At 41.3% G+C, this 25472-nt stretch overlaps 1 protein-coding gene across 2 annotated transcripts; it reads left to right on the top strand.

The window, feature by feature from the left end:
* The first annotated feature begins 4369 nt into the window (after window positions 1-4369).
* Window positions 4370-25360, top strand: LOC145768235 (von Willebrand factor-like). Of its 2 annotated transcripts, none has more exons than XM_082579722.1 (18): window positions 4370-4730; window positions 11096-11284; window positions 11361-11716; window positions 12237-12463; window positions 13644-13861; window positions 14243-14491; window positions 14570-14753; window positions 15365-15588; window positions 16280-16423; window positions 18750-18869; window positions 20473-20613; window positions 20796-20953; window positions 21417-21582; window positions 21807-22000; window positions 22216-22496; window positions 22622-22872; window positions 23948-24128; window positions 24914-25360. In XM_082579722.1, exons 3-18 carry the CDS (start codon window positions 11391-11393, stop codon window positions 25213-25215), a joined length of 3366 nt encoding a protein of 1121 aa, XP_082435848.1. In that variant the 5' UTR covers window positions 4370-4730; window positions 11096-11284; window positions 11361-11390; the 3' UTR covers window positions 25216-25360. The 2 variants fall into 2 exon arrangements, with proteins under 2 accessions (XP_082435848.1, XP_082435847.1); XM_082579721.1 differs by having other exon boundaries at window positions 21804-22000.
* Window positions 25361-25472: the final 112 nt, after the last annotated feature.

Raw genomic sequence — 25472 nt, 5'->3', positions numbered from 1 at the left:
CATCGGTAATTCCTCAGCCATGCGCAGCACCAACTGGCGGTTTTGTTGATGGAGTACCTGCTCCATGTGACACACCTGTGTATTACGAAAGCGGATACGTTCCAGAAACAGCACAATTTGCACCATGCGGACCAGACGGTAAAGTAATTGGCACTCCAGTATCAACTCCAACTGGAAATTATGTTGACGGCCTACCTGCACCATGTGTCAGCCAGCCTATCATTCAGCAACCAATGATAATTCCTCAGCCATGCGCAGCACCAACTGGCGGTTTTGTTGATGGAGTACCTGCTCCATGTGAAACACCTGTGTATTACGAAAGCGGATACGTTCCAAAAACAGCACAATTTGCATCATGCGGACCAGACGGTACAATAATTGGCACTCCAGTATCAACTCCAACTGGAAATTATGTTGACGGCCTACCTGCACCATGTGTCAGCCAGCCATTTGTACCTACCCCATCGGTAATTCCTCAGCCATGCGCAGCACCAACTGGCGGTTTTGTTGATGGAGTACCTGCTCCATGTGACACACCTGTGTCCTACGAAAGCGGATACGTTCCAGAAACAGCACAATTTGCACCATGCGTACCAGACCGTAAAGTAATTGGCACTCCAGTATCAACTCCAACTGGAAATTATGTTGACGGCCTACCTGCACCATGTGTCAGCCAGCCTATCATTCAGCAACCAATGATAATTCCTCAGCCATGCGCAGCACCAACTGGCGGTTTTGTTGATGGAGTACCTGCTCCATGTGAAGCACCTGTGTCCTACGAAAGCGGATACGTTCCAGAAACAGCACAATTTGCACCATGCGGTCCAGACGGTAAAATGATTGTCACTCCAGCATCAACTCCAACTGGAAATTATGTTGACGGCCTACCTGCAACATGTGTCAGCCAGCCATTTGTACCTACCCCATCGGTAATTCCTCAGCCATGCGCAGCACCAACTGGCAGTTTTGTTGATGGAGTACCTGCTCCATGTGACACACCTGTGTATTACGAAAGCGGATACGTTCCAGAAACAGCACAATTTGCACCATGCGGACCAGACGGTAAAGTAATTGGCACTCCAGTATCAACTCCAACTGGAAATTATGTTGACGGCCTACCTGCACCATGTGTCAGCCAGCCATTTGTACCTACCCCATCGGTAATTCCTCAGCCATGCGCAGCATCAGCTGGCGGTTTTGTTGATGGAGTACCTGCTCCATGTGACACACCTGTGTATTACGAAAGCGGATACGTTCCAGAAACAGCACAATTTGCACCATGCGGACCAGACGGTAAAGTAATTGGCACTCCAGTATCAACTCCAACTGGAAATTATGTTGACGGCCTACCTGCACCATGTGTCAGCCAGCCTATCATTCATCAACCAATGATAATTCCTCAGCCATGCGCAGCACCAACTGGCAGTTTTGTTGATGGAGTACCTGCTCCATGTGACACACCTGTGTATTACGAAAGCGGATACGTTCCAGAAACAGCACAATTTGCACCATGCGGACCAGACGGTAAAGTAATTGGCACTCCAGTATCAACTCCAACTGGAAATTATGTTGACGGCCTACCTGCACCATGTGTCAGCCAGCCATTTGTACCTACCCCATCGGTAATTCCTCAGCCATGCGCAGCATCAGCTGGCGGTTTTGTTGATGGAGTACCTGCTCCATGTGACACACCTGTGTATTACGAAAGCGGATACGTTCCAGAAACAGCACAATTTGCACCATGCGGACCAGACGGTAAAGTAATTGGCACTCCAGTATCAACTCCAACTGGAAATTATGTTGACGGCCTACCTGCACCATGTGTCAGCACACCATTTGTACTAACCCCATCGGTAATTCCTCAGCCATGCGCAGCACCAACTGGCGGTTTTGTTGATGGAGTACCTGCTCCATGTGACACACCTGTGTATTACGAAAGCGGAGACGTTCCAGAAAAAACACAATTTGCACCATGCGGACCAGACGGTAAAGTAGTTGGCACTCCAGTATCAACTCCAACTGGAAATTATGTTGACGGCCTACCTGCACCATGTGTCAGCCAGCCTATCATTCAGCAACCAATGATAATTCCTCAGCCATGCGCAGCACCAACTGGTGGTTTTGTTGATGGAGTACCTGCTCCATGTGACACACCTGTGTATTACGAAAGCGGATACGTTCCAGAAACAGCACAATTTGCACCATGCGGACCAGACGGTAAAGTAATTGGCACTCCAGTATCAACTCCAACTGGAAATTATGTTGACGGCCTACCTGCACCATGTGTCAGCCAGCCATTTGTACCTACCCCATCGGTAATTCCTCAGCCATGCGCAGCACCAACTGGCGGTTTTGTTGATGGAGTACCTGCTCCATGTGAAGCACCTGTGTCCTACGAAAGCGGATACGTTCCAGAAACAGCACAATTTGCACCATGCGGTCCAGACGGTAAAATGATTGTCACTCCAGCATCAACTCCAACTGGAAATTATGTTGACGGCCTACCTGCAACATGTGTCAGCCAGCCATTTGTACCTACCCCATCGGTAATTCCTCAGCCATGCGCAGCACCAACTGGCAGTTTTGTTGATGGAGTACCTGCTCCATGTGACACACCTGTGTATTACGAAAGCGGATACGTTCCAGAAACAGCACAATTTGCACCATGCGGACCAGACGGTAAAGTAATTGGCACTCCAGTATCAACTCCAACTGGAAATTATGTTGACGGCCTACCTGCACCATGTGTCAGCACACCATTTGTACTAACCCCATCGGTAATTCCTCAGCCATGCGCAGCACCAACTGGCGGTTTTGTTGATGGAGTACCTGCTCCATGTGACACACCTGTGTATTACGAAAGCGGAGACGTTCCAGAAAAAACACAATTTGCACCATGCGGACCAGACGGTAAAGTAGTTGGCACTCCAGTATCAACTCCAACTGGAAATTATGTTGACGGCCTACCTGCACCATGTGTCAGCCAGCCTATCATTCAGCAACCAATGATAATTCCTCAGCCATGCGCAGCACCAACTGGTGGTTTTGTTGATGGAGTACCTGCTCCATGTGACACACCTGTGTATTACGAAAGCGGATACGTTCCAGAAACAGCACAATTTGCACCATGCGGACCAGACGGTAAAGTAATTGGCACTCCAGTATCAACTCCAACTGGAAATTATGTTGACGGCCTACCTGCACCATGTGTCAGCCAGCCATTTGTACCTACCCCATCGGTAATTCCTCAGCCATGCGCAGCACCAACTGGCGGTTTTGTTGATGGAGTACCTGCTCCATGTGAAGCACCTGTGTCCTACGAAAGCGGATACGTTCCAGAAACAGCACAATTTGCACCATGCGGTCCAGACGGTAAAATGATTGTCACTCCAGCATCAACTCCAACTGGAAATTATGTTGACGGCCTACCTGCAACATGTGTCAGCCAGCCATTTGTACCTACCCCATCGGTAATTCCTCAGCCATGCGCAGCACCAACTGGCAGTTTTGTTGATGGAGTACCTGCTCCATGTGACACACCTGTGTATTACGAAAGCGGATACGTTCCAGAAACAGCACAATTTGCACCATGCGGACCAGACGGTAAAGTAATTGGCACTCCAGTATCAACTCCAACTGGAAATTATGTTGACGGCCTACCTGCACCATGTGTCAGCCAGCCATTTGTACCTACCCCATCGGTAATTCCTCAGCCATGCGCAGCATCAGCTGGCGGTTTTGTTGATGGAGTACCTGCTCCATGTGACACACCTGTGTATTACGAAAGCGGATACGTTCCAGAAACAGCACAATTTGCACCATGCGGACCAGACGGTAAAGTAATTGGCACTCCAGTATCAACTCCAACTGGAAATTATGTTGACGGCCTACCTGCACCATGTGTCAGCACACCATTTGTACTAACCCCATCGGTAATTCCTCAGCCATGCGCAGCACCAACTGGCGGTTTTGTTGATGGAGTACCTGCTCCATGTGACACACCTGTGTATTACGAAAGCGGAGACGTTCCAGAAAAAACACAATTTGCACCATGCGGACCAGACGGTAAAGTAGTTGGCACTCCAGTATCAACTCCAACTGGAAATTATGTTGACGGCCTACCTGCACCATGTGTCAGCCAGCCTATCATTCAGCAACCAATGATAATTCCTCAGCCATGCGCAGCACCAACTGGTGGTTTTGTTGATGGAGTACCTGCTCCATGTGACACACCTGTGTATTACGAAAGCGGATACGTTCCAGAAACAGCACAATTTGCACCATGCGGACCAGACGGTAAAGTAATTGGCACTCCAGTATCAACTCCAACTGGAAATTATGTTGACGGCCTACCTGCACCATGTGTCAGCCAGCCATTTGTACCTACCCCATCGGTAATTCCTCAGCCATGCGCAGCACCAACTGGCGGTTTTGTTGATGGAGTACCTGCTCCATGTGACACACCTGTGTATTACGAAAGCGGATACGTTCCAGAAACAGCACAAATTGCACCATGTGGGCCAGGCGGTAAAATAATTGGCACTCCAGTATCAATTCAAACCGAAAATTATGTTGACGGTCTACCTGCCCCTTCGAATGAACTCTCAGTTTGCCCTGGTTTGAATTGTACCGATGAAACTCCTTTTTGTCTTGTCGGAACTTCTTGGGATGGCAGAAACTGCGTCAGCACACATGATTGTCCTTGCATTCGTGATGAACTTGTTCACGAGGTTAGTTTTTTTAAGAACTTTTTTTACTTTTGTTTCGCCGATAATGCAGATAGACTCAGTGACTACCTGAGTAGTGTAGTCTTTGAATAAAACAAAGGAACTCTTTTTAGATTTTTGTAACCAGTTAACCCAAGCAAAGTTAGCCCGTTGAAGGGCAAAATCGAATGCCTTTGGCAAACACTCATAATAATGGTTATCAGAAGTTCTAGGAGTATGAACCCTTTGGCCCTCCCTGTGCTAAGCCATGGCCTTTAGAGTCATGGCTAGCTAATAGCTATGTCACATTTGTGAGCATATATCTAAAACCCTAATTTTTTTTGATATTTTTAAAAGTAAAGAACTGCAGTGTTTGTTCAGGTTACTAGCAGTTCGAAAAACTTTTGCAGCTGTTTTGACTCGATAATAACACAAAAAAATGGTAAAACTTTATGCACATTTAGCACCAATAGAGCATTACATGCAGCCTCCTTGAGAAATCAATACAATGACAAGAGATTTCAGCAACACTTATTTACAGTATAGCCTACATTTTGTTTGTTAACTGAATGAAAATTTTACAGTAAATTTTGAAGCTCTGCAAACTCAATAAAACAACACTATAATGCAAAACCGGAATTCAATGCTGCTGTTCTTTGATGTTAATTCGTCGTCGTGTGAGCCTCTTGGGCCGAGGGTCTAACCTTTTACCACCCCGGATTAACAATGTTTCCGGACTAAGCTGGATGGCAACTAGAGAGCAGCCGGTCTTTTGATTCACCATCCAAGACACACAGACCTTCCACTCTGTTAGGTGGCTTGAAGACGGAGCAATCGTTGATGATGTGGTCTGCGGTCTGTTCTCCAAGAGGCAATTTCCTATTGCCCATTGGTACATGATTGAGCGGAAAAGCTCGATGGCCGTGCGGAGACGGTTGAACCGCACCAACGTCTGTCTTTGTAGTGTCAAGCGGGTGGCACGGGTGTTGGCATCGGAGGTGGACAAAGGTAATCTGGTGGTGTTTGACTTCCAATTAGAGTTTCATTTATGATCCGCCAAATTACCCCCAGAGATGTTTTATCCGTCAGCTTCGTTGATCAGAAGTTGAACGGCTGGCACGAATGGGTGTCTTAATTTTAGTCGATGGGGTACTCTCTTGGGGTAGCAGAGACTTTGAAATGGAGAAAATGGTTAGGCTCCATGCCCGTCGACCGAGAGATAGAGTAGCTTCTTCTTGACGAAGCTCAGCGGGTGGGATGCTAGCAAGAATATAACGATTGTCCAATGGTGTGGGACGCAGACACCAGGTCACTGTGGGCAAAGCGCTGTTGATGGCAGTGTCTATGTTGTGGCAGTGAGCACTGCGGCACCAAAGAGGTGTACAGTACTCTGCTAAGGAGTGGACAAGGGCGAGGACTGCTATACGCAAAGTGCAGCCCTCGCTGTCCAGCTAGAGCAGGGGTTCTTAAACTGGGGTACATGGACCCCCAAAGGGTACGCGGACTAGTTTTATGGGGTCCATGAAGGCCCAATGGAAATCTTAGTGTATACTTTCAAAAATGGAATAAATGTTTCAAAAGAAAAAAGATTAAGTTCAAACAAATGTCCTATCAGCCCTATCAAACACGAAGCCACAATTTCATGTTCTTCTTGAAGACAAACAGCAGCATTCTTTACATTAATAAAATTAAATCAAAGATATTGAAAAACAATCTGCATTCGTTATTTCTTAAATTTAATAAAACATAAATTTTGCTACCAATTCATTTTAATTTTATTGCGTTATGTCCAATTCATGCTGATCAAAAAAGTTTCTCGGACTAGGCCACAAAGGGGGTCCACGCAAACCAATCTTTTTTTAAGGGGTCCGAGTTAAAAAAAAGTGTAAGAAGAAGGTGTCTTTTAGGCTTTCCCATGACTTTATGGAGTGGAGAATTGCCAGGTCGTATGTGTAGAACTGTAGATGTTAAGGAGAAGTAGAGCCAAAACTGATTCCTGCAGGACACCATTTTTCAAGCGTCTCAGTCTCCGTCGTCGTGAGTTGCCGGTGATGAGGATGAAGCTTTGATTTCTGACAAGTTCCATAATCGTATGGACCATGTGTCGGTCTGAAAACAGGCGAAGCAGCTTGCAAGTAATTTACCATACGGTGTCGTAGGCGGTAGTCAGACAACTCGGCATGCGACAACTTAGCAAGTGCTTCAACTCAGCAATTACATTTCAGCAACTGCCAAGTCAACAAATGAGATTTGCGTGCTCACGTCGGACTTGCTTGGTCATCGCTTGTCAAACTTATTTTGCTGACTTATGATATTCCAAGTTATGACTTGCTCAGTTGTTACTTGCTCAGTTTCATCATTTACCCACCTCAGCCACTTGCTCAAATGTTGCTAGCTTAGTTGTCACTTGGTCAGTTGTTGTTCGCTCAGTTCACAACAGCTGACTTGTAGGAGACTCGTCGTAGGCAGCTATAAGATCTATAAAGTCAACGCCGGCCTTATTTTTTGCCTCAAAGCAATCCGAGATGTCTTCGGTCAAGAGTGTGACCTGATCTACGGTGGATTTTCCGCACGAGAACCCAGCTTGCTCAATGCTCATGTGGGAGGAGTGGGTCGATGATGGGAGGAGTGGGTCGGAGATCAGTCGATTGAGGATTTTGAAGGGAACACAGAGGAGAGATATCGGGTGATAGCTCAGTGGGTTCTCTGGTTGCTTGTAAGGCTTAGAGATCGCAACTATTACAGCTCTTCCTCATATTTTTGGGATTGTGAGGTGGTGCGAGCAGGGAGAAAGGAAACTACGTAGCCGAAACTTGAGTACAAGCTCAGGGCAGATCTTATCCGGCTCTGGAGACTTGTGTGGTTTCACTTGGCGAAGGGCGGTGGTGAACTCCTCTGCGGTGAAGACTACTGATATTGCTTCATCTGGTAGTATTTCCTTTCGTCACCGGGCAGATAGTTCCTTTGCGACAAGGCGAGTTGCTTTGCTGTCCTTTATCTTGTAGACACCACTCTGCACTAGCTGGAAAGCAATGGCATTTACAGAAATGGGGCACTGGCGAGGGGAGTTTGCTGAGCGCCCGGTAAGGCTGTTGATGATAGGCTACTACATGCTTTGCGGCTTGAGTGTGAGAAGTCGATGGTTTGGATGGCTTCGTTCATCGCTCAAGCTTCTTTGCATCCAGCCGCTCAAGTAATTTGGTGTCGGCGGTGTTAGAAGCAATACCAGGTGTGGCGTTTAAGTAGGAGCAATAGAGATTCTCACACTCAGAGTCCCAACATGTTATATAGCTGGCTCGACATCCACGAGGCATTGTGGCCTTAGCTGCAGATATTATGGCACTGCAGAAGTCCTGGTATGCCTCGTCTACGTTGCACATTTCAAGTGGTGGAAACTTTGCAGTAGACTTGTTGGTCAAGAGGCTGTATTGATTCAAATCGGCTTTTGTGAAGTTCCATCGCTTCACCTGTGAGCTCGGGACAGGAGCCACGAGTTTTGGGGCGATGATGAGAGACGACCAGTGTTGGAACCACGGGAACTTCTCAATCACACGTCTGTCTGGAAAGAGCTGTCGACACTCGCGAAGGGCAAGTCCGGGTTTGTTAGCGTTCCCCAGAAACCAGAGTGGAAACTGTCTGGTTCCTTTGGGTTAGATAGGAGGACAAGATGATTAGTGGAGGCCCAGTCAGCCAGCAATTCTCCGTAGCTGCTTGTGTTGTTGTAGTCCCAGTCAGTGTGATGGCAGTTGAAATCGCCAGCGTAGAGACAGGGGAAGGGGAGCGTTGGAAGAGATGATGGCAACATTCGCAAGGATAGGGGCTTGTAGATATTGACGACGTTGTAGTCTGAGATACATATGCACACACACTCAATCTTGGAATCAGTTGGCGATTGATCGATGAAAAGCTCTCATGCACAAACGTGGCAATGCCGTGCTTCCTGCTTAGGGTAGGCCCGGCTATCGTGTAGTTGCGAATAGCTAGCCGATATGCAGAGGTGCAGTGGATCTCTTGGAGGAGGATGACGAGTGACCGGTTAGTATAGGCAAGCTGCTCCATAACTTTGATTTGCAGGATGGTGGAACATTTGAACTTGTCCATTGCCCCTGCAGCTGTGCCGTCCGGGTAGAGGTTGTTGGTTGATAAGTTTCGTTTCTCATCTGATTGAAAGCAGATGTTACTCAAAGGATGGGGTACGGGGAGCCACTTGTCATCCGTCCCAATGTTAGTTTATACAGCAGAGTTTACAGTGTTGGCAATTGGCAGGTGACATCAGCAATTATTTTGTTCTTTGACGCTTTTTAAACCAAGCCATACTTTCCTTTCTTACAGGGTCATTAACTATTTTTTTAATTGTTTGCCATGATTTTTAAGGCAGTTTTTCTTCCGCATTTCACATGACTATCTCATGTAGGCTAAATACGGTTTTGTAAAATGTCTCTAAAACAAATAGAGATCCTTTAAGAGCAAGCGTTGGGTGTGCTTTAAAGAGGAGCCTATCTGTAAATAAATTTAATATTGCAAAAGAAGTACACACATAGTCAGCCAGGCCTGTTAACCCTATCTTAATACGAGCTGTTTTCGTACGCGGAAAGCTCGTCAAGTGCTATCTTAGCCCCGTGCTAATCAATCGCTAATAACGGGAGCTATGAAAATCACAGAGCCAAAATATATTACAAGGTAATAGCCATGTGTATTGTTCGTATAGAAATAATAGTTTTGCCCAACAAATTTATTGAAATAAAGTGTTTGAGATGAAAAAACTTCAGAAAGTCGTTTTTTATTCCGCTTTCCCAAAAATAGGTTCAAAATTGAAATTTTTGAATTATAACATAGGGTAATGCTAAACTAAACAAAAAATTACTTTTGCTCATAAATATAAGGCATTTAGGGCGTTTTTACATTTCAAAGTAATTGCACTAACATTTATATTGCACTAACATTAAATTATATATCTCTAGCATTGGAAGAAAATGTCTAGCCACCTGAGACGAAATGCTTATTGTGAAGGGCAGGAAGGTAGAAAATGAACAGTGTAGGTTTAGAAGATTCGCAATGAATAAAAACTAAACTTCAAGAAATTTCACATTTCTAGCATATTTCCTTCTGTGAAATATTTCACTAATAGAGTTGGGTGTCCTCATAAAACCCCGTGTCGCTACAGATAAGATTAATGCTATTGACCCCCCCTCGCAAAATTATCTGAAAATAGGGTAACTCACTTTTATTGCTGTTTCGTGTGAGAATTGATAAGTGAGTAAGAATAGTTGATTGATAATAAGTTAAGTTAATTGTTAGTTGATTAGTTTATAAGTTAGTGTGTGAGGTGTTTACTTTCGAATATTTCATTGACATCTTGTTTTTTTGGGGGGCTCTTGAAACTTTCTTAGTAGCCTACTATCCTTTAAGTTCACTGCTGAAACCATGCATTCCTAGGGCCACTAGTTAGACATGAAATTGAGCAAAACGAGCGAGAAAATGTTGTACAAAATACAGAAAATGTACGTGTTTTTTTTTCTATTTTGAGGAGATAAAGGCCCCTCCTCCTTGGATCCGTTACCGCGATAGGTATAGTCTACAACAGGTTATAGTTAATATTTAGTTGTACGTATTTAGTGTGTGGCTGCAATGATTTAAACTTCAATCAATTATACTTTCAACCAACTTACACTCTTGACGGTTATTTTAGACGTATGTTCTCTCGACCCGGTAGCAACTTTTTCGCGACCCGGTGGTTCGGGACCCCTGTGCTTTATGATTGATCAAACTGATATCGCATACACTGTAGTTTAAATAATTTATATAACAAAATTAAAACTACAACAAGTTTTCCGAACTTTTAATAACCTCAACAAACACTGCAGTTCTTTACCTTTCAAAGATCAAGAAAACAGAAGTATGTATTTTAAATGGTAAAAATTGCTCACAAAATGTAACATAACTAGCCATAACTCTAAAGGCTATGCCTACGCCTATGTTTCAAATAATTGTCAGAAATAAAAAATACATAATAATCAAACACCATTTGCAATTACACCATGCACCAACAAAGCCACATTTAGTCCTTCTGGGTAGTTCAAAGTTGTGTCTTTTTAGTGTTAATAACATTGAAAGTGATCAGTATTTTCCGTTTTACAACTGGCGTTAATATCGGTCAGATTAAAAACATTATTTTCTCATGTTTTCAACATACACTGCTATTTCAGTGTATCTGGTTTTGTACATTGGTATTGGATGTTGGGAAGAAATTTGTTATGAATCTAATTTGTTTGTAGTGCTGTTTCATAAGCGTTTGGCACATTTTCTCGTTTATTTCCATGGTGTGCCTCATTGTTTTCCAGTTGCCAACTTAACTTCAAATTTCTACAGTTATGTGTATATGTGTGTAGACCGGTTCAATTTGGAAAGAAGACTCTGGATGCACAAACTGCATTTGTATCGCTGGTATTGCTAAATGTACACCTCAAATTTGTGACGTAAGTTCATGTTCTCCTGGCTTCCGACTGATCCATCATGATGACCAATGCTGCCCTGTCTGTGAACCTACTCACTCCACGTGCCTGGATGGTACAAAATTGGTAAATACGTTAAACGAAGTGTGGATTTGAAGCTGACCAAGTATTTGTTTTTATTTGGCGTTACTATGTCTTGCAGCTGGGAGAAAAATGGAGTGAGGAATGTGAAATGTGCTCATGTACAGAAGAAGGCGTAGTGTGTGATCGGGTGCAGTGTCCTAAAGCAGAAAAACCAGTATGCCCAGTGGGTTACGAGATGGTCCAGAAGGTTGGCGGTTGCTGTCCAAGTTATGAGTGTGTCTGTGACAAGAGTCTTTGTGACCGAACGATGCCAGAATGTGAAGAGTATCATGAGCCCACTCCAATCGGACTAAATACTTGTTGCCCCGAGTACAAATGCGCCTGTCAACCCGAGTTATGTCCTAACATGTATTGCGCAGCCAACGAGCGCAAAGTAAGAATTAACGACGTTCAGGAATGCTGTCCTGAGTACAGGTAGGTTTTAAACAAACGCAAAGCTTTTTAGCACAGACGTGGTTAATGGAGAGCATATTTCGTTGTAGCTACGTAGCTTTTTTGTTACTTTTACGAAAAAGTGCGTAACATCATAGATGTTAATACCGTATCAATAACAAAAAATGCAAATAGATATTTAACAATAACAAAAAATGCAAAATGGACACTAAGATTGGCTTTCTTGCCTTCCCGTCCACTTAATCTAAATCTTCAACCACCAGGTGTAAGCCTGGATACGACAAAGAAGAAGATTTGCATTACGGTCTTTAGAAGGCAAGAAAGCCAATCTTCGTGTCCACCTTCAGGCATGCCTTTGAGTGTCCTACCAAAGACACAGCTGCATGCTCATGAGCGGTGTCGAACCGGCGCCCTTTCGATTGCCGTTCCAGGGCTCTCACCACTCGGCTATGCAGCCGACCTTCGGCTATGCAGCAAATCTTCTTGATGCTGCTTTTTTGAATTTTACTGTACACCTTGCTTTTAATGTCATGCTTTGTAGGTGTCAGCGAATGGGTTGTATTGACAACACAGGCGGCGCTCATATGATCGGCGACCGCTTTGCAGACCCGAGAGATCAGTGTTCGGAGTGTACTTGTGTTGCTGACGACGTCATTTCTTGTAATAAAAGGCAATGTAACGTTCCGTTCATACAAACCTGTAAGAGCGGGAACATGCCGACACTAAAACCATCATCTGATGGCTGTTGTATGGAATACTCTTGCGATTGTGAGTGTAACAACATTTTTTAATTGCATCAGACTTTTTCACCTCGCAACAATGCAGCAGTATAAGCTTACAGTATAATATGTAGGTTAATAAACAGATACGGGTGGTAACAAAACCAGCCGCAGTCTACCGAAACTTGTGCTGACAGGTAATCCTACTGTATATTGATCGTCGTCGTCGTCGGTTAAAGAAACAATTTGAAATTGAACGACAAAACTTGAAAAATCCCTTAAAGTCTAAATGCTATGCTGAGTCTTGAGTGTGAGCCTGTCTTCAATCAAGCGTCTTGATTACAGATTTAACACGGCGATAAGCTAAGCAAGTTCTAACTTTACAAATAAATCACATGCATTTGATTATTGTATTTTGTGTTATTTATATCAAATTCGGTTTGCTTTTGCATTGCATTTGTGTATTGCAATTTTGTAGAAATCTTGCATAGTGGGCTGCACATAAAAAAATGGTAGCATAAGTGGGTCTCTTGCGGAAAAGGTTTCAGAAACACTGTTCTGAAACAACAATTTTCAACTAGTGTTTTGTGGTAAACCGTCAAGCGTTCCGCATAAAATATTAGGTCTCACATTATACGTCACTGTCATTACTCAATAATAATACCAAAGAAATTTGTATGCTTGCTGGTTCAGTGGGAATAAATTTGTGAGAGTTGTGTCTTGACCTGATCATTGACCACTACAGCAATAACCATTTGCATTTCACAATAATAGCAAAACATGCCCAGATATCACACTGAAACAAAGAATATTTAATAAGCTATGATAGACTTTATTTTCTGTTGCAACATAGCTTAAACTTTTTCTGAGATTTTTTTAGTGTTAGACAAAACGTCTTTCGTGGCAACACAAAGGCGAATAGCTTAATGCTCTTCTGAAATCTGAACTATATAGATTGATTTGTTCATTTTTGTTGTGCAATATCATAATAAGAGATAAACACTAAATGACACAGCACGCATAACGATCATAGTTAACAACGAAATACAGTAAATGTACTCTGCATGGTTCAAGTAAGCAAATGCTTCAAGTAAACTACAACTAGAAGCTGCGAAGTGACCGTGACGATCTTCGAGTCAAGCAGCCGCACTGAACAAACCCATCAATATCAATGTAGTTGCAATAAAATCTGGTTAAGACTTTTTTGGTTGAATGTTTTTTTTTTGCAGGTGTCTGTTCTGGAGTAGATGTTGCATGGGAAACGTTTGACTCAAAATCCTTATCAAGTGGCGGAATAGGCGTCTACACTCTTTCAAAAGACGTCGGCGGACGAGACTTCACCATCAAAATCAGCAAAGCAGCAGACGGATTGTCTTTGATCGCAGAATATATCGAACTTGATGATTTAGTCGGAAAGCACAAAGCAAGAGCTAATAGAAGCGGGAAGGTTAGCACTGATGATTTTTAATGCTTGTTGTAATATATTTCAAAGCCTTTTGCGATTGAATGTAAATTAGGAACCTTGGGCAATTGTAGGTTTGTTAAAAATTAAATTTTCTGTATACAATAACTTTACACAGGATAAAAGAAATTAGGTTCGTAGTTTTCAGGGAGGAAAATACCAAGAGAAGCAAACTTACCACTCAGTTCTTTTGGTTGGCTAGTCTACTGGATACTAACTAAGTAGTGATAGTATTTCACAAACCTTCACGGGTCGTATGGATTCACCTTTACCTAGAAAAAGGTTTAGAATTTGGCAAAACATAGAAAATTTATCAAAGCAAGCCTTTTAATTGTGAATTAACAAATTCTTATTCCAATAATGCAGATTGAAATCGACAAATTCGAAATCAAATTATCTGCTGGTACATCTTCCTCTCAAAACGGATTTGCTCTTTCACATCAAGCAAATGGTGACATTAAAATTCGATCATTGGCCACTGACATAACAGTGACTTTGGGAAGTGACGGACACTCTTGGTCGGTGGCGGTTCCTTCATGCTATAGAAGTCAGACAGAAGGCTTGTGTGGTACATGCGACAGTGATATCACCAACGAGCTATGGAGTGGCGAAAAGGTATGAAGTTGTTCCAAATGATTTATTGTTTTTTTTACCTCAGTAAATATTTGATTTTATCACTTTTTAATGTTGCAGGCTATTAACTCCGTCAAAGAATTTATGACTTGCTTCAGTGACGACGGGACACCAGTGTTTGTCGATTATCCAACAAGCTGCGAGGAAGCTGAGGTCTGCCACACCATTGCTGGCAGTACGTTCACCTCTTGCCCAGTTGACTCCAGCATGTACATCGACTCATGCGTCACGAGCCTCTGCAATGGTATGTACTTTCCTTTCGTGTCAAGCGTTATGGCTACATCGGCTTATTTTGTCGTCTTTATATTTGTAGTTTTTTTTTCCTATCTGACAAAGCCACGTTGAGACGACGTGGTTAAAAAGTTACAAATATAACTAACGATGTTGGTTCCGTGTGTACGTGAAGAGCGTGGTATTGACTCAATATCACGCTATTGACGTTGAAAATTATTTTCGTAAAATGTTCAAACTTGCATGAAGTTATCGTAAAATTCCTGTGGCGTTATTAATGTATCTGTTAATAATGCCACTGTTATGTGAGGCAACATTCTACCCACGTTCTTTCGTTTCACCATTTCTGAAACAGAAGCGTAAGATGTTTTACTACTGCATATACTGTACAGAATAATGACCGTAGGAGTTGTATAACTGACAACAGTTTGTTAAAATACTGTAAAACATTATAGTTTACACTAGCATCTGGTATGTAAATAACGTGGTGGTCACGTTTTGTGACCTTACATTTGTCTGCACGTAATAGGCCTAGGCTATAACTTTCTGTTTGCTGGGAAGCTTCCATCTGGTTCAGTTGTTTTCGTAAAAGGATTTAGTGTTACCAATCTTTATCTTTCCTAGGTGGCAATGGTTGCGATGGACTTGCAGCTCTCGCCTCTGCTTGCCGGGCAAATGGACATTGCATTGAATGGCGTAGCGATACGGTATGCCCAATGAAGTGTTCAGCAAACATGGTATATTTGTCCTGCGGGCCAAGCGTTGTTAGAACATGTGAAAACTACAAAACATACGACTCACTGAGTGTCAAGTATACATCCGAAGGATGCTTCTGCCCTGATAATATGGTAAGGAGCTTTTGCTACTGCTTTTTGCTAACCCATTTGCTACTGCTTCCCTAAGGCAACAAAAAGCTTTATTTTCATAAGGAGACAGCAAAAAGTAAAAAAAATCACAGAAAATGTCAGTCAAACACCAGCAGTAGCTGTAATTAAAATCTGCAAAATGTGATAAATCAGGCCGCATCTCCTGGTGGACATGTTGTTCCTAATTGTCTTTATCAAAATTAATACAACTTTACTTCACTATGAAGAAATCAAACTCTCAAAAATCATCGATGAATAGCCTATACTGTAAATATTGAAACATTTAATTTTAGTAAGTAAACGTGTAATTAGTTACATTTGGAAGTAATTGTAAATTGATAATTTCAGAACTATGTAATTGTAACGTAATTCAAAGTTTTGATGGTGTAATATAATAGAACTCAAAGGTATGTTAAGCCTAATTGATCCAACTGTTTGAAGTCATGTCTAGGAGTAGGCTTTGTGTAGGCTATGCAAATTAGTGATTCTTGCAACTATAGGTAGAAACGCTAGTGGTGGCAATCGCCAACTTGTAATTATAAAACAAATAAAATGTACATCTATAGATATAGGGTCAAGGTAATAATAATAATGTTATGGTTTTATTTATTATCGCTTTACTTGATGCTAGTACTGTTGTCTCCGACCCTGAGTTTTACTTTTGCGCGCACAGATTCTGTTGGATGGCACATGTGTCACCAGCTTGGCTTGCCCTGTGTGCAAAGATCTAGAAGGCAATGCACGTTGCGCAGGAGAAGTGTGGGTGCAATGCGATGACCCTTGCATTACAAGCACCTGTCAAGTCGATGGAAGCGTTGTAAGTATCAATGGCAAATGTTTAAACATTAGATAGTAGTGATCAGTTTAGGAAGATCTCAATTTCAGTAGGTCTCATACGACATCGTAGGCTACTACTTCGATAGTTAAAATCAAATTTAAAAAATGTTTCATCAGTAGTTTCATAGATGAGGTCATATCATTTTATGAACAGATAGACGGAAGATAATTTGTTTTAGTTGTTTGATGCAGTCCGTCTCATTAACTAACGGTAATAACTAGGGCAACCAAAAGTCAATAAAGTCAAAATTTTTCTGCCTTGTTCAAAGTTTATAAAACGTCTAGAAACTAAATTTCAGGTTGACACGAAGAGAGGTTTCAAAGTTATTAAGTCAAAAAAAAGTCAAATTTTTTGGTTAGGTAAAAATTTTTTTTAAACGTAGTTTTTCTTCTCTCTATTGATATTTTATTAAAGCTACACAGATACTGATTTTTTGTTGCAATTTATGTTGCTACTCTGACGTAATAATACATTTGTTGCAATTTCTGTGGTAATAGCCTTGTTTCGCCCTGCCAAATTGGAAAATGGGACGAGATGATATTTCACCACATTTATATAGCCTGCTGAGGAACTCCCAAGCAACTTCTGTATCAGTAGTAAGAAGTTTCTCCATTTTAGAAAAAAAATTGGCGAGAGACAGGAATTTCAAAGGCGATAATGTGAAACATTACCGGTACTTGATGTTGAAATATAGCCTAATACTGCAGAACCCTCTCAGTAATTTAGGGATATTTAAAGACACTCCATATTTATCTTTTGCAGTTTTTCGAGTGATTTTCATTAGGCCTACATGTTCGTTAGCTGTGGTGTCATTGAGTCTTCCACATTTTTCTTTTATTTTATTAGAAAAAGAAGATATCCTTACCTTACGGTTTGATTTCTAACATGCTTTGTATTTCGCATTTGGGTTGCAAACGCAGAAAGTTATTGGTCAAAATTAGGTCAAAATTTGTAAACTATAAAGTCAAAATTTTAAGTTTTTAGGTCAAAAATTTGGTTGCCCTAGTAATAACCGGCAGTAGGGTAGGGGAAAAACAGGCCAGCGGATAACGCTGGTGAATTTCGATTTGATGAAGTATAATTTTTTGCTTTGGAAAGAATTAATTAAAAAATGTTTCAGAGCACGGTGGTTCATTGGTGATGTGACAATAACAAATACAGTAGCCTACTGCAAAAGTTTTGCTTACTGTGTTAATCTACGCTTCTGCTTACTGTGTTAATCTACGCTTCAAAACTTCCAGTAAAGTAAAACTTCACCTCCATCTTTTTGACTTACTTTTTTTTATTCCGTAGTTACGACGAAACTGGGCGGGAAAGTATAAAAAAGTTTAAACAACCATTGTTTTAAACGACAATGCGATTATTAAGTAGCCTATACCACCTTTCAAAAATATTTATCATGTTGTTAAGTTTTGAAAATTACTTTTATTGGGCATGAATTTTTGCTTACTCATTGTTATTGTGATTGGAGCAAAAAGTGCACTAATTATCTGCTTTTTTTCGACTTAAAGCAAAACCAGTCATTTGACCTTTCATGACAAATGTTGCTGTAACAACACCATTTAATTTTTTTTGTCGTTTAGCTCGTGTAAGGAAACCCTATCACGGTTAAGCCTATCGCTAAAAACTTAATCTTCCATAAAGATATATAGACGATAAAACCAAAATGTGACCGCAGTCTTGCCCCGGACTACCCTACCTTGCAACACGTCGCGTTAGCAAAGACTAGTCCAGTGGTTTTCAAACTGTGTATGATAGAAGTTAATAAAAATTAACTTTATTTTAATCGTTGTAGCAGCAGTAAAATCCTTTTTCTTTCACCGCAATTAAAAAAGTGTGCTTGCTTTTTGTACATGAATAGTCTTGATTCGGGGCTTAACATAATTTTGGAGTGGTCTGATAAGCGAATTATCGTAGGCCTATCCAGTTAATTGACGGTCTACTACAACACAAAAACAAAATTATTGCTATCTTCTGGATTTATTTGACACTTTGAAGTTTTGCGCGACTTCTGCATCATTCAGATTACAAGAGTTTTACGGCACATTTGTAACCTTTCTGTGGCACCCCAGTGTGACGCGCCACACACTTTGTAAACTCTGGCCTAGTCATCAAAAGTTTAAGTTACAGATTAGGTGCTTGGACTTCATTCAGTGCTTTGTGAATCCAAAGCAATCATGTGGTTGATTCATTAACGTATTCTTGTCTTCATTGTGTGCGCGTATAAGTGGATGAAATGTATGCAGCTTGAGCTTTTGTATCACTTTCTCTAATCTTTGTTGCTCTGATATGGCTTCTGCTGTAGGTTCGGACTTCAAAGGCATGTTCAGCTGAACCGACGTGCGTTGATGGCGAGACCATGATCAAGGTATCGGATGGTATGTGCTGTCCAGTTTACCAGTGCGTACCACAAGACAAGTGCAAGGTATTTTTCATGACTCAGCTGTTGTTTATCTACTCTACGCCATGTAGGCTACATTGATAGCGCAAAATGGTTGAAGATGTCGACAGTCGTCGTAAAAAACTTGGTCGTGCAAAGTTGTTCGATAAATGCAATTGATTGAGTTTCGCTTTTAGCAGCATGATCGTTGCTTACTTCACAAGGTAGATTTAAACGATCTGTCTTAGCCTGATGCAGCGAGTTTACTGTGGCAATAATAAGTTGCGCTAGCTTTCGGAACACAGTTCCCTAGTAATGTGCTATGATGAATGGTGTTGAAGTCAGTGGGAACTGTGCACATGACTATAGCACAGGGCTCATAGCACATGACTAGGGAACTGTGTTCCGAAAGCTAGCGCAACTTATTATTGCCACAGCAAACTCGCAGCATCAGGCTAAGACAGATCGTTTAAATCTACTTTGTGATGTTCGATAAATGTTCTGATAAACTGCATTACGTCACAAAGTCTACACCTAGTGAATAGTAAAATTGGTAAACGCAAAGTTTTCTGAGTGAAGCAATGAAAAGAGAAAGAAACGATGGCAATTCGCTCGAAATGTGTCTTTGGAAAAGCTACTTGCAAAACAGTTCTGTATTCAGTGGTGCTCGTTTGATAGATCGGAACATCATACTGCAAGTACAAAACTCATAGTATGACTGTAAAGCAAGAATGAAGAGCTTATGAGACTGCTGTTTCAAGGCAGGGGATTCAGAAAAACGGGATTTCCAATTAGGCTGGAATAACTGCCTAGATTCCTAGAAGACGGTGCATTAAGACTGAGTGTTGCCAAATGGTATTTCATATTTCAAGCAGAAATGCTATTTTAAAGCGGTAGTCGCCCAAATCCTCCCTGCTTAAAAGCCCAAAATTTGAGGTTAAAAAAAATGAAGCAAAAGACACTTACAATCTATTTACGTTGCAATAATATTTGTAAACTTACTTAATCAAAAAAGAAACTACAAATTTAAGGAATATTTTACTAAGTTTTTGAAGCTAAAAGAATGAAGAAAAAGAAAACAACGACTAAGAGACATTAAGTATCATGTGTCAAGAGATAAATCTTGTAACTTCTTTCTGGTTATAAGTTCTGCATGTAGATTGAATTTGTAAACTTATTCTGTTGAAATGAAATGGATGCTGGTGTTTCTCAACGGCTGGTCTGGTTTCTCGGTGTTACTGAGGATGAGAAGTTAGACAATGATCCTTCATTTAGGATACAACCGAACGATTAAATAAAATGAGTAAAATCAGTCAGATTCACAAACTTGGGCAAGACTTAGGCTACCAGTACTATAAAACAAAGATTTACCTGATAAGTTTGAACAAAATCTGACAACACTGAAAACTGAACACACTGAAAAAACTGAACACAACTGACAAGTAGTTGGATATCCCGTCCTACTAGAAATCCTTGTTTTGGCTTATACATTGAATACTATAGCCTACTAAGCTATAGCTTACACAGCTGTCTCTTTCAAAAATGTGTGCTCTTGTAGAAAATTAAACTTTCATTCACCTATTTGTTTACTTTTCTGCTATATGTATGAAATTAGAGCCTGATGGATAACCGACATTGTGCTGCACAGGATGTCGATTGCCCTGTGTGCCCCGTCCCAGTCTGTGAGGCAGGACAGGAGGTTCAGACAACCATACACAATGAATGCTGCCTTGAGTACAAATGTGTATGCAATCAAGCTCTATGCCCCATTACCAAAGCCAAATGCGAGGTAAGCTTAACATTGTGTCTACAAAGCGAGCAAGTAACATAAAAATATGCGCATTTATTTAAATCTCATTGCGTTAAGCTCCATCTCCAATGAACAATATAGCATTTTTCAAATGATTTTAACAAGGTTGCAATTCAAAGAATTCTCGTGCTTGAGTAAACCACCGAACATTGTAATTGTAGGAAGGAGAGGTCGAGGTGACCGTGTTGGGGACTTGCTGTGAAACGAAAGTCTGCCAGTGCAAGCCAGAAAATTGCCCTATCCAACCTTCGTGTAGTAAACCCGGCTATGACTTGCAACTTACCTCTGAAGGCCGATGTTGTTCAACATATGAATGCAGGTTAGTTATTTAATTTTTATAAGATGTCTTTACAAAAGCGATTGGTGAAAAACACCGTTCACTTCTTCCCAGGTGTAATAAATTGGGTGGGCGAAGTTGCTGAAAGAAAGGCGGCCGAGATAAAGGAACTGGCCACCCTGCTCTCGTTAGTGGTGAATGCTTAGTATAATGAGAACCTTATCTTTTCATACCCCGATGCTTTGATCAAGTATGGGACTCGCCTTTACCCTTTTTTTACAAAAGCGATGGCATAATGTGGCTGTGTGGCACGAAGCAGACACTGTCCGACTATAAGAACCCCACACGCTAAAGTTGGACGCATGCCATGGTTACAATCCTTCTGATCTATGAGTAAACGCTAAAGAAAATGGAATAACCTGTTACTACAGTATAATTTTCTATATCATTCGGTTTACAAAGCTTGCTGGAAATTGCTGATTTTGAAAAAAAAAAACATTATCAGGTGCATACGATCGCTCTGCCCAGTTTTGGATATTCCTACCTGTGGCTTGGGCGAAGTGGCTAAGATTTCTAACCTAGGCGATTGCTGTCCGATCTACGAGTGTGTTTGTGAGGATTACACCTGTCCTGCTGCTATTACTAAATGCTCCCATGGATTCAAACTAAAGGTCAGCATTATTCAAGTCTTAACTTATATCCACGAATGTTTGTGCATCAGTAGGTCTGTACATTTCATACTGTATATAGTGACAATAAAAAGCTTGGTCGTTTGTAGAGTTTCTTTGAGTAGATATTATTAACAGTGATGAACAGAATGTGGTCACATTAAACTATACAGTAATTTATATGATATCACGCATGTACTGATAAACAATGGGTTCATGTGCAGAAGGAGACCCGATTGGATCAATGCTGTAAAGACGTGTTCGAATGTGTCTGTGATGAGTCAATGTGTCCAGTATACAAAGCGCCAACATGTGATGCTACGCTTGGCTTTAAATCCATTGTCACTGCGACGCAGTGGCGCCCATACGAGATGCCATCTTGCTGTGCCGCCACCTATGAAGAAGTGTGCATTTGTGACGTGTAAGTGTTTACGTAAACCTTTTTAAATATTTGTTTTGAAACATGCTGTACATTATCATGGTTTCATTCATGATCTTGTGTATAAATGAGCTACCCAAACATTTTAGCTGTTTTAAAAACCAACTGTTGTAATCCTCCACGTTTGTCTGTGATTGTGATTACAGCAATACACTGTGATGACAGTTACCATATTTAAATCTCTAATACACATATAGATCGATGTGTCCGGCTGCTGAAGAACAAAGTTGCGAGGACTACCAATCTGTCGTCCAAGTTCCGATTTCGTCATGTTGCAGTGTAGCTCAGTGTGTGTGTGATGTATCCAAGTGTGACTCTGGGGTGAAAATATGTCCAAACAACAAGCATGTTGAAGTTAAGATTGTCAACGAATGTTGTGAGAAAGCGACGTGTGTTTGCAACGAGTGTCCTCCAGCCGACGTGTGCAAAGAAGGATGGATTGCCGACGAATCCACAGACGATTGTGGGTGCACCAAACGTATGTACTTCTTTGCTGTTGTTGACTATAGGTGATTGAATTCCATTTTAATTTTTTCAATCTATGCTTGTTAAAAAACAGCATCTACATCAGTGATGACTGAAACCGTTAACAAAAATTTTCAGGAACATGCTGCGCACCGACTGTGTGTTTGTACAATGGAGAGGAACACGACCCCTCAACCACTTGGATGGAAGACGTGTGTGTAGAGTGTTCTTGTCCAGCTTCACCTAACCTTGATGGAGAATACGAAGCAGAGTGTACTGCTATAGAATGCGGAAAATGTAGCTCAGGATACACTTACGTTCCAGTGCCTGGTGCATGCTGCGGTGATTGTGTGCCAGTGACGTGTCACTACGAAGGAGAGCAACACTCGGTGAGACTTTTTTTCATCAAATTTCCTTCTTGGGTTACTTGAACGGTTTCAAGTATTTTCGATCGATTACTTGCGCAACTTTAATCATTGGCATTTAACTTTATATGTGAATTTAGTCGAATGTATTGCTAACTTAATGATTAGCCTAGTAACTTACCGTACTGATTTCTTCAGAATTATTGAAATGAGAAAAATGTTAGTTATGCCAGAAAAGCAATGCAGATGTCAGCGGCAAACATTGAGAACTATTCCATTAAGACATCAAAACGATAGAAAAATGTTACCAGGATTAAGTCAGTTCTGCTATGATGGCTCACTTTTGATGATGTCCACATCATTTTAAACTGTTCCCTTCAGCTCGTTAATTGTTACCAGCTCGGTAACTTGAACTCTACTGTCTCTGTACATAACACCTTTATTGTTTGAAAACGAGTGATATCTTGTAATGTCAAGTGCTTGAAGATAAATTTCTAAGCTGATTTGTCGATTGTATTCAATTCGTGCATATAAGCCTAGGCTGTAGCTTAAATCAAAAATTGCTTAGATTTGATGCAAATACATAGCCTATCCGTAAAATTAGGCCCCTTAATGCGGCTGTCTTTTGATATTGTAATTATTATAGCAAACTTCTCCATGACATCAAAGATATAAACTACTCACTGGATAAATAAACATACGGTAGCCTATTTGAGAATAATATTCAGAGCCACCATAGAAACGGTAGGCACTTTAACATTACCCACTCGTCGAAAAGCGTACTCGCCATTCAGCTGATTTCAGTCATAGTAACCGTTTGAGGTAAACCACCATGTAAAATATATTTGAAAGTATTTTTTGACTTGATACGCTGTAATAGTGTTCTTCCCCACAACTTAATATTAAAAAATTGATGCTAATGCAATTTTTGTAGAAACAAATACCGCAGGGTAAAAATCCAATGCAGTCAAGACGACCTTGTCGGCCGTTGTAGTGTTAATTCCTAACATCATCGAGTATTGCAAGGAATATTTGTTTGAATGTGGTTCCTAACCTATTTGTAAACTGATTTACAAATTGATAGTTTTCTATGTTAAAGGTTGGTCAAACATGGTGTCCACATGAAGATACATGCAGCACTTGCACATGCGAAATGAACCCAGCCACAGGAGAAGTGTACACAACTTGCCAGAAAGTCGCATGCGCTCCGATTGATCCAACATGCCCTGCTGACAAAATCCGCACAACGCCCGATGGATGTTGCTCATTCTGCGATGAAAGTGAGTAGTTGACTTGGTAACTTTAGTTTATCACAAGTTGCATTCTTTTTTAACCAAACGTTAGTCGGAGTCCTATATGACTGGTACAAAAGTCGCGACTTTTCCACAGCAAAAGCCAAATTACAAAGAAAAAGGCAACTGTAACAAAAAATAGACGACTGTCGAAGAGGCCGTGGTCATGCAAGTTTTTGCTTTGTTGCTGACAGTTAAGTCTCGTGCAGTAGCCTGCATTATGATGAGTCTAGGTTGATTCACAGGAGCCAATGTTGCCGTGTTTCGCCTGCTCATGTTCACTAGTGGTAGGCCACCTTTGCTTTCATGAATAAAACCAGTAGCGTTGACAGGACTTATTTTTAAGAGCTCGGAATCTTTCCAGGAGATAAACTGGTAGAAAACGCCACGTATTTTTGAGACAACTTTGTTTTAATGGATAAATATACCGCTTCCTTTTATGAACTTACTTACTGGTAAATTTCCCTTTATTGAGGTAATGTCTTCTAAGCTACCATACTTTTTTTCCAAGCGTTTTGATTGGGTGACACAGCCTCGCATTGGCACCAGGCCCAAATTATCTTCTCAATACCGCACCCCTGAGTAAAACATTCTATTTTCACAAACAATAGTCCGAAAAATGTCAGTGTGACATTTCACCGTAATCAGAAATAGCCAAATACGATAGCGCAATCAATCAACTAGTAATGTTGAAAAAGCTTAAAAATAACTAGGCTACAATTCTCTAGTAACAATCTCCTTGTTGAAACTAGTGCTTAATTCGAATGTTGCAGGCTACATCCGCATCTCTGGAGAATGCCAAACGACTCCTGGCGTGGGTGAGCTGCTCACTATTGATGGATGCACCAGCGAAGATTTAGTTGCTATAGATACCTGCGAGGGATCATGTGTCAGCAAGTCTGTCTACTCTCTTGAGTCCAACAACTACACGAGACTATGTAGCTGCTGCAGCGCCACGGAAACCGAGACACGCTCAATCACCCTCAATTGTCCAGATGGATCAAGCAAAGAAGCTACTTACAAGGTGGCTACCAAGTGTGGTTGCCACTCCAGCAAGTGCGAAGACCTTCCTTAATCTGAAAACTGATTGACATTCAAATAACCTTGTTCTACTTTTAATTATTTCTCGTTTCATTAGCCATTTGTAGCTTTTGCAATTCCTTTGCCTTTTCAGGCACGACGGCATGCGCTTTGTGGTATATCATTGCTGATAGTTTGAGTCGCCGATTGCATTGGGTTATTGGGGGATAACCCGAGTGAGGGGCAGCCAAGCTAGTGTCATTCATCACGTGGAGAACACGAGAAATAAATCATTGCATTTAAAAAAAAGTT

Source organism: Aplidium turbinatum, chromosome 4 (genome assembly GCF_918807975.1).
Source record: "Aplidium turbinatum chromosome 4, kaAplTurb1.1, whole genome shotgun sequence".
Classification (NCBI taxonomy): Eukaryota; Metazoa; Chordata; class Ascidiacea; order Aplousobranchia; family Polyclinidae; genus Aplidium; species Aplidium turbinatum.
The sequence above is the reverse complement of the archived record's forward strand: the minus strand, read 5'-3'. Positions and strand labels throughout refer to the sequence as shown.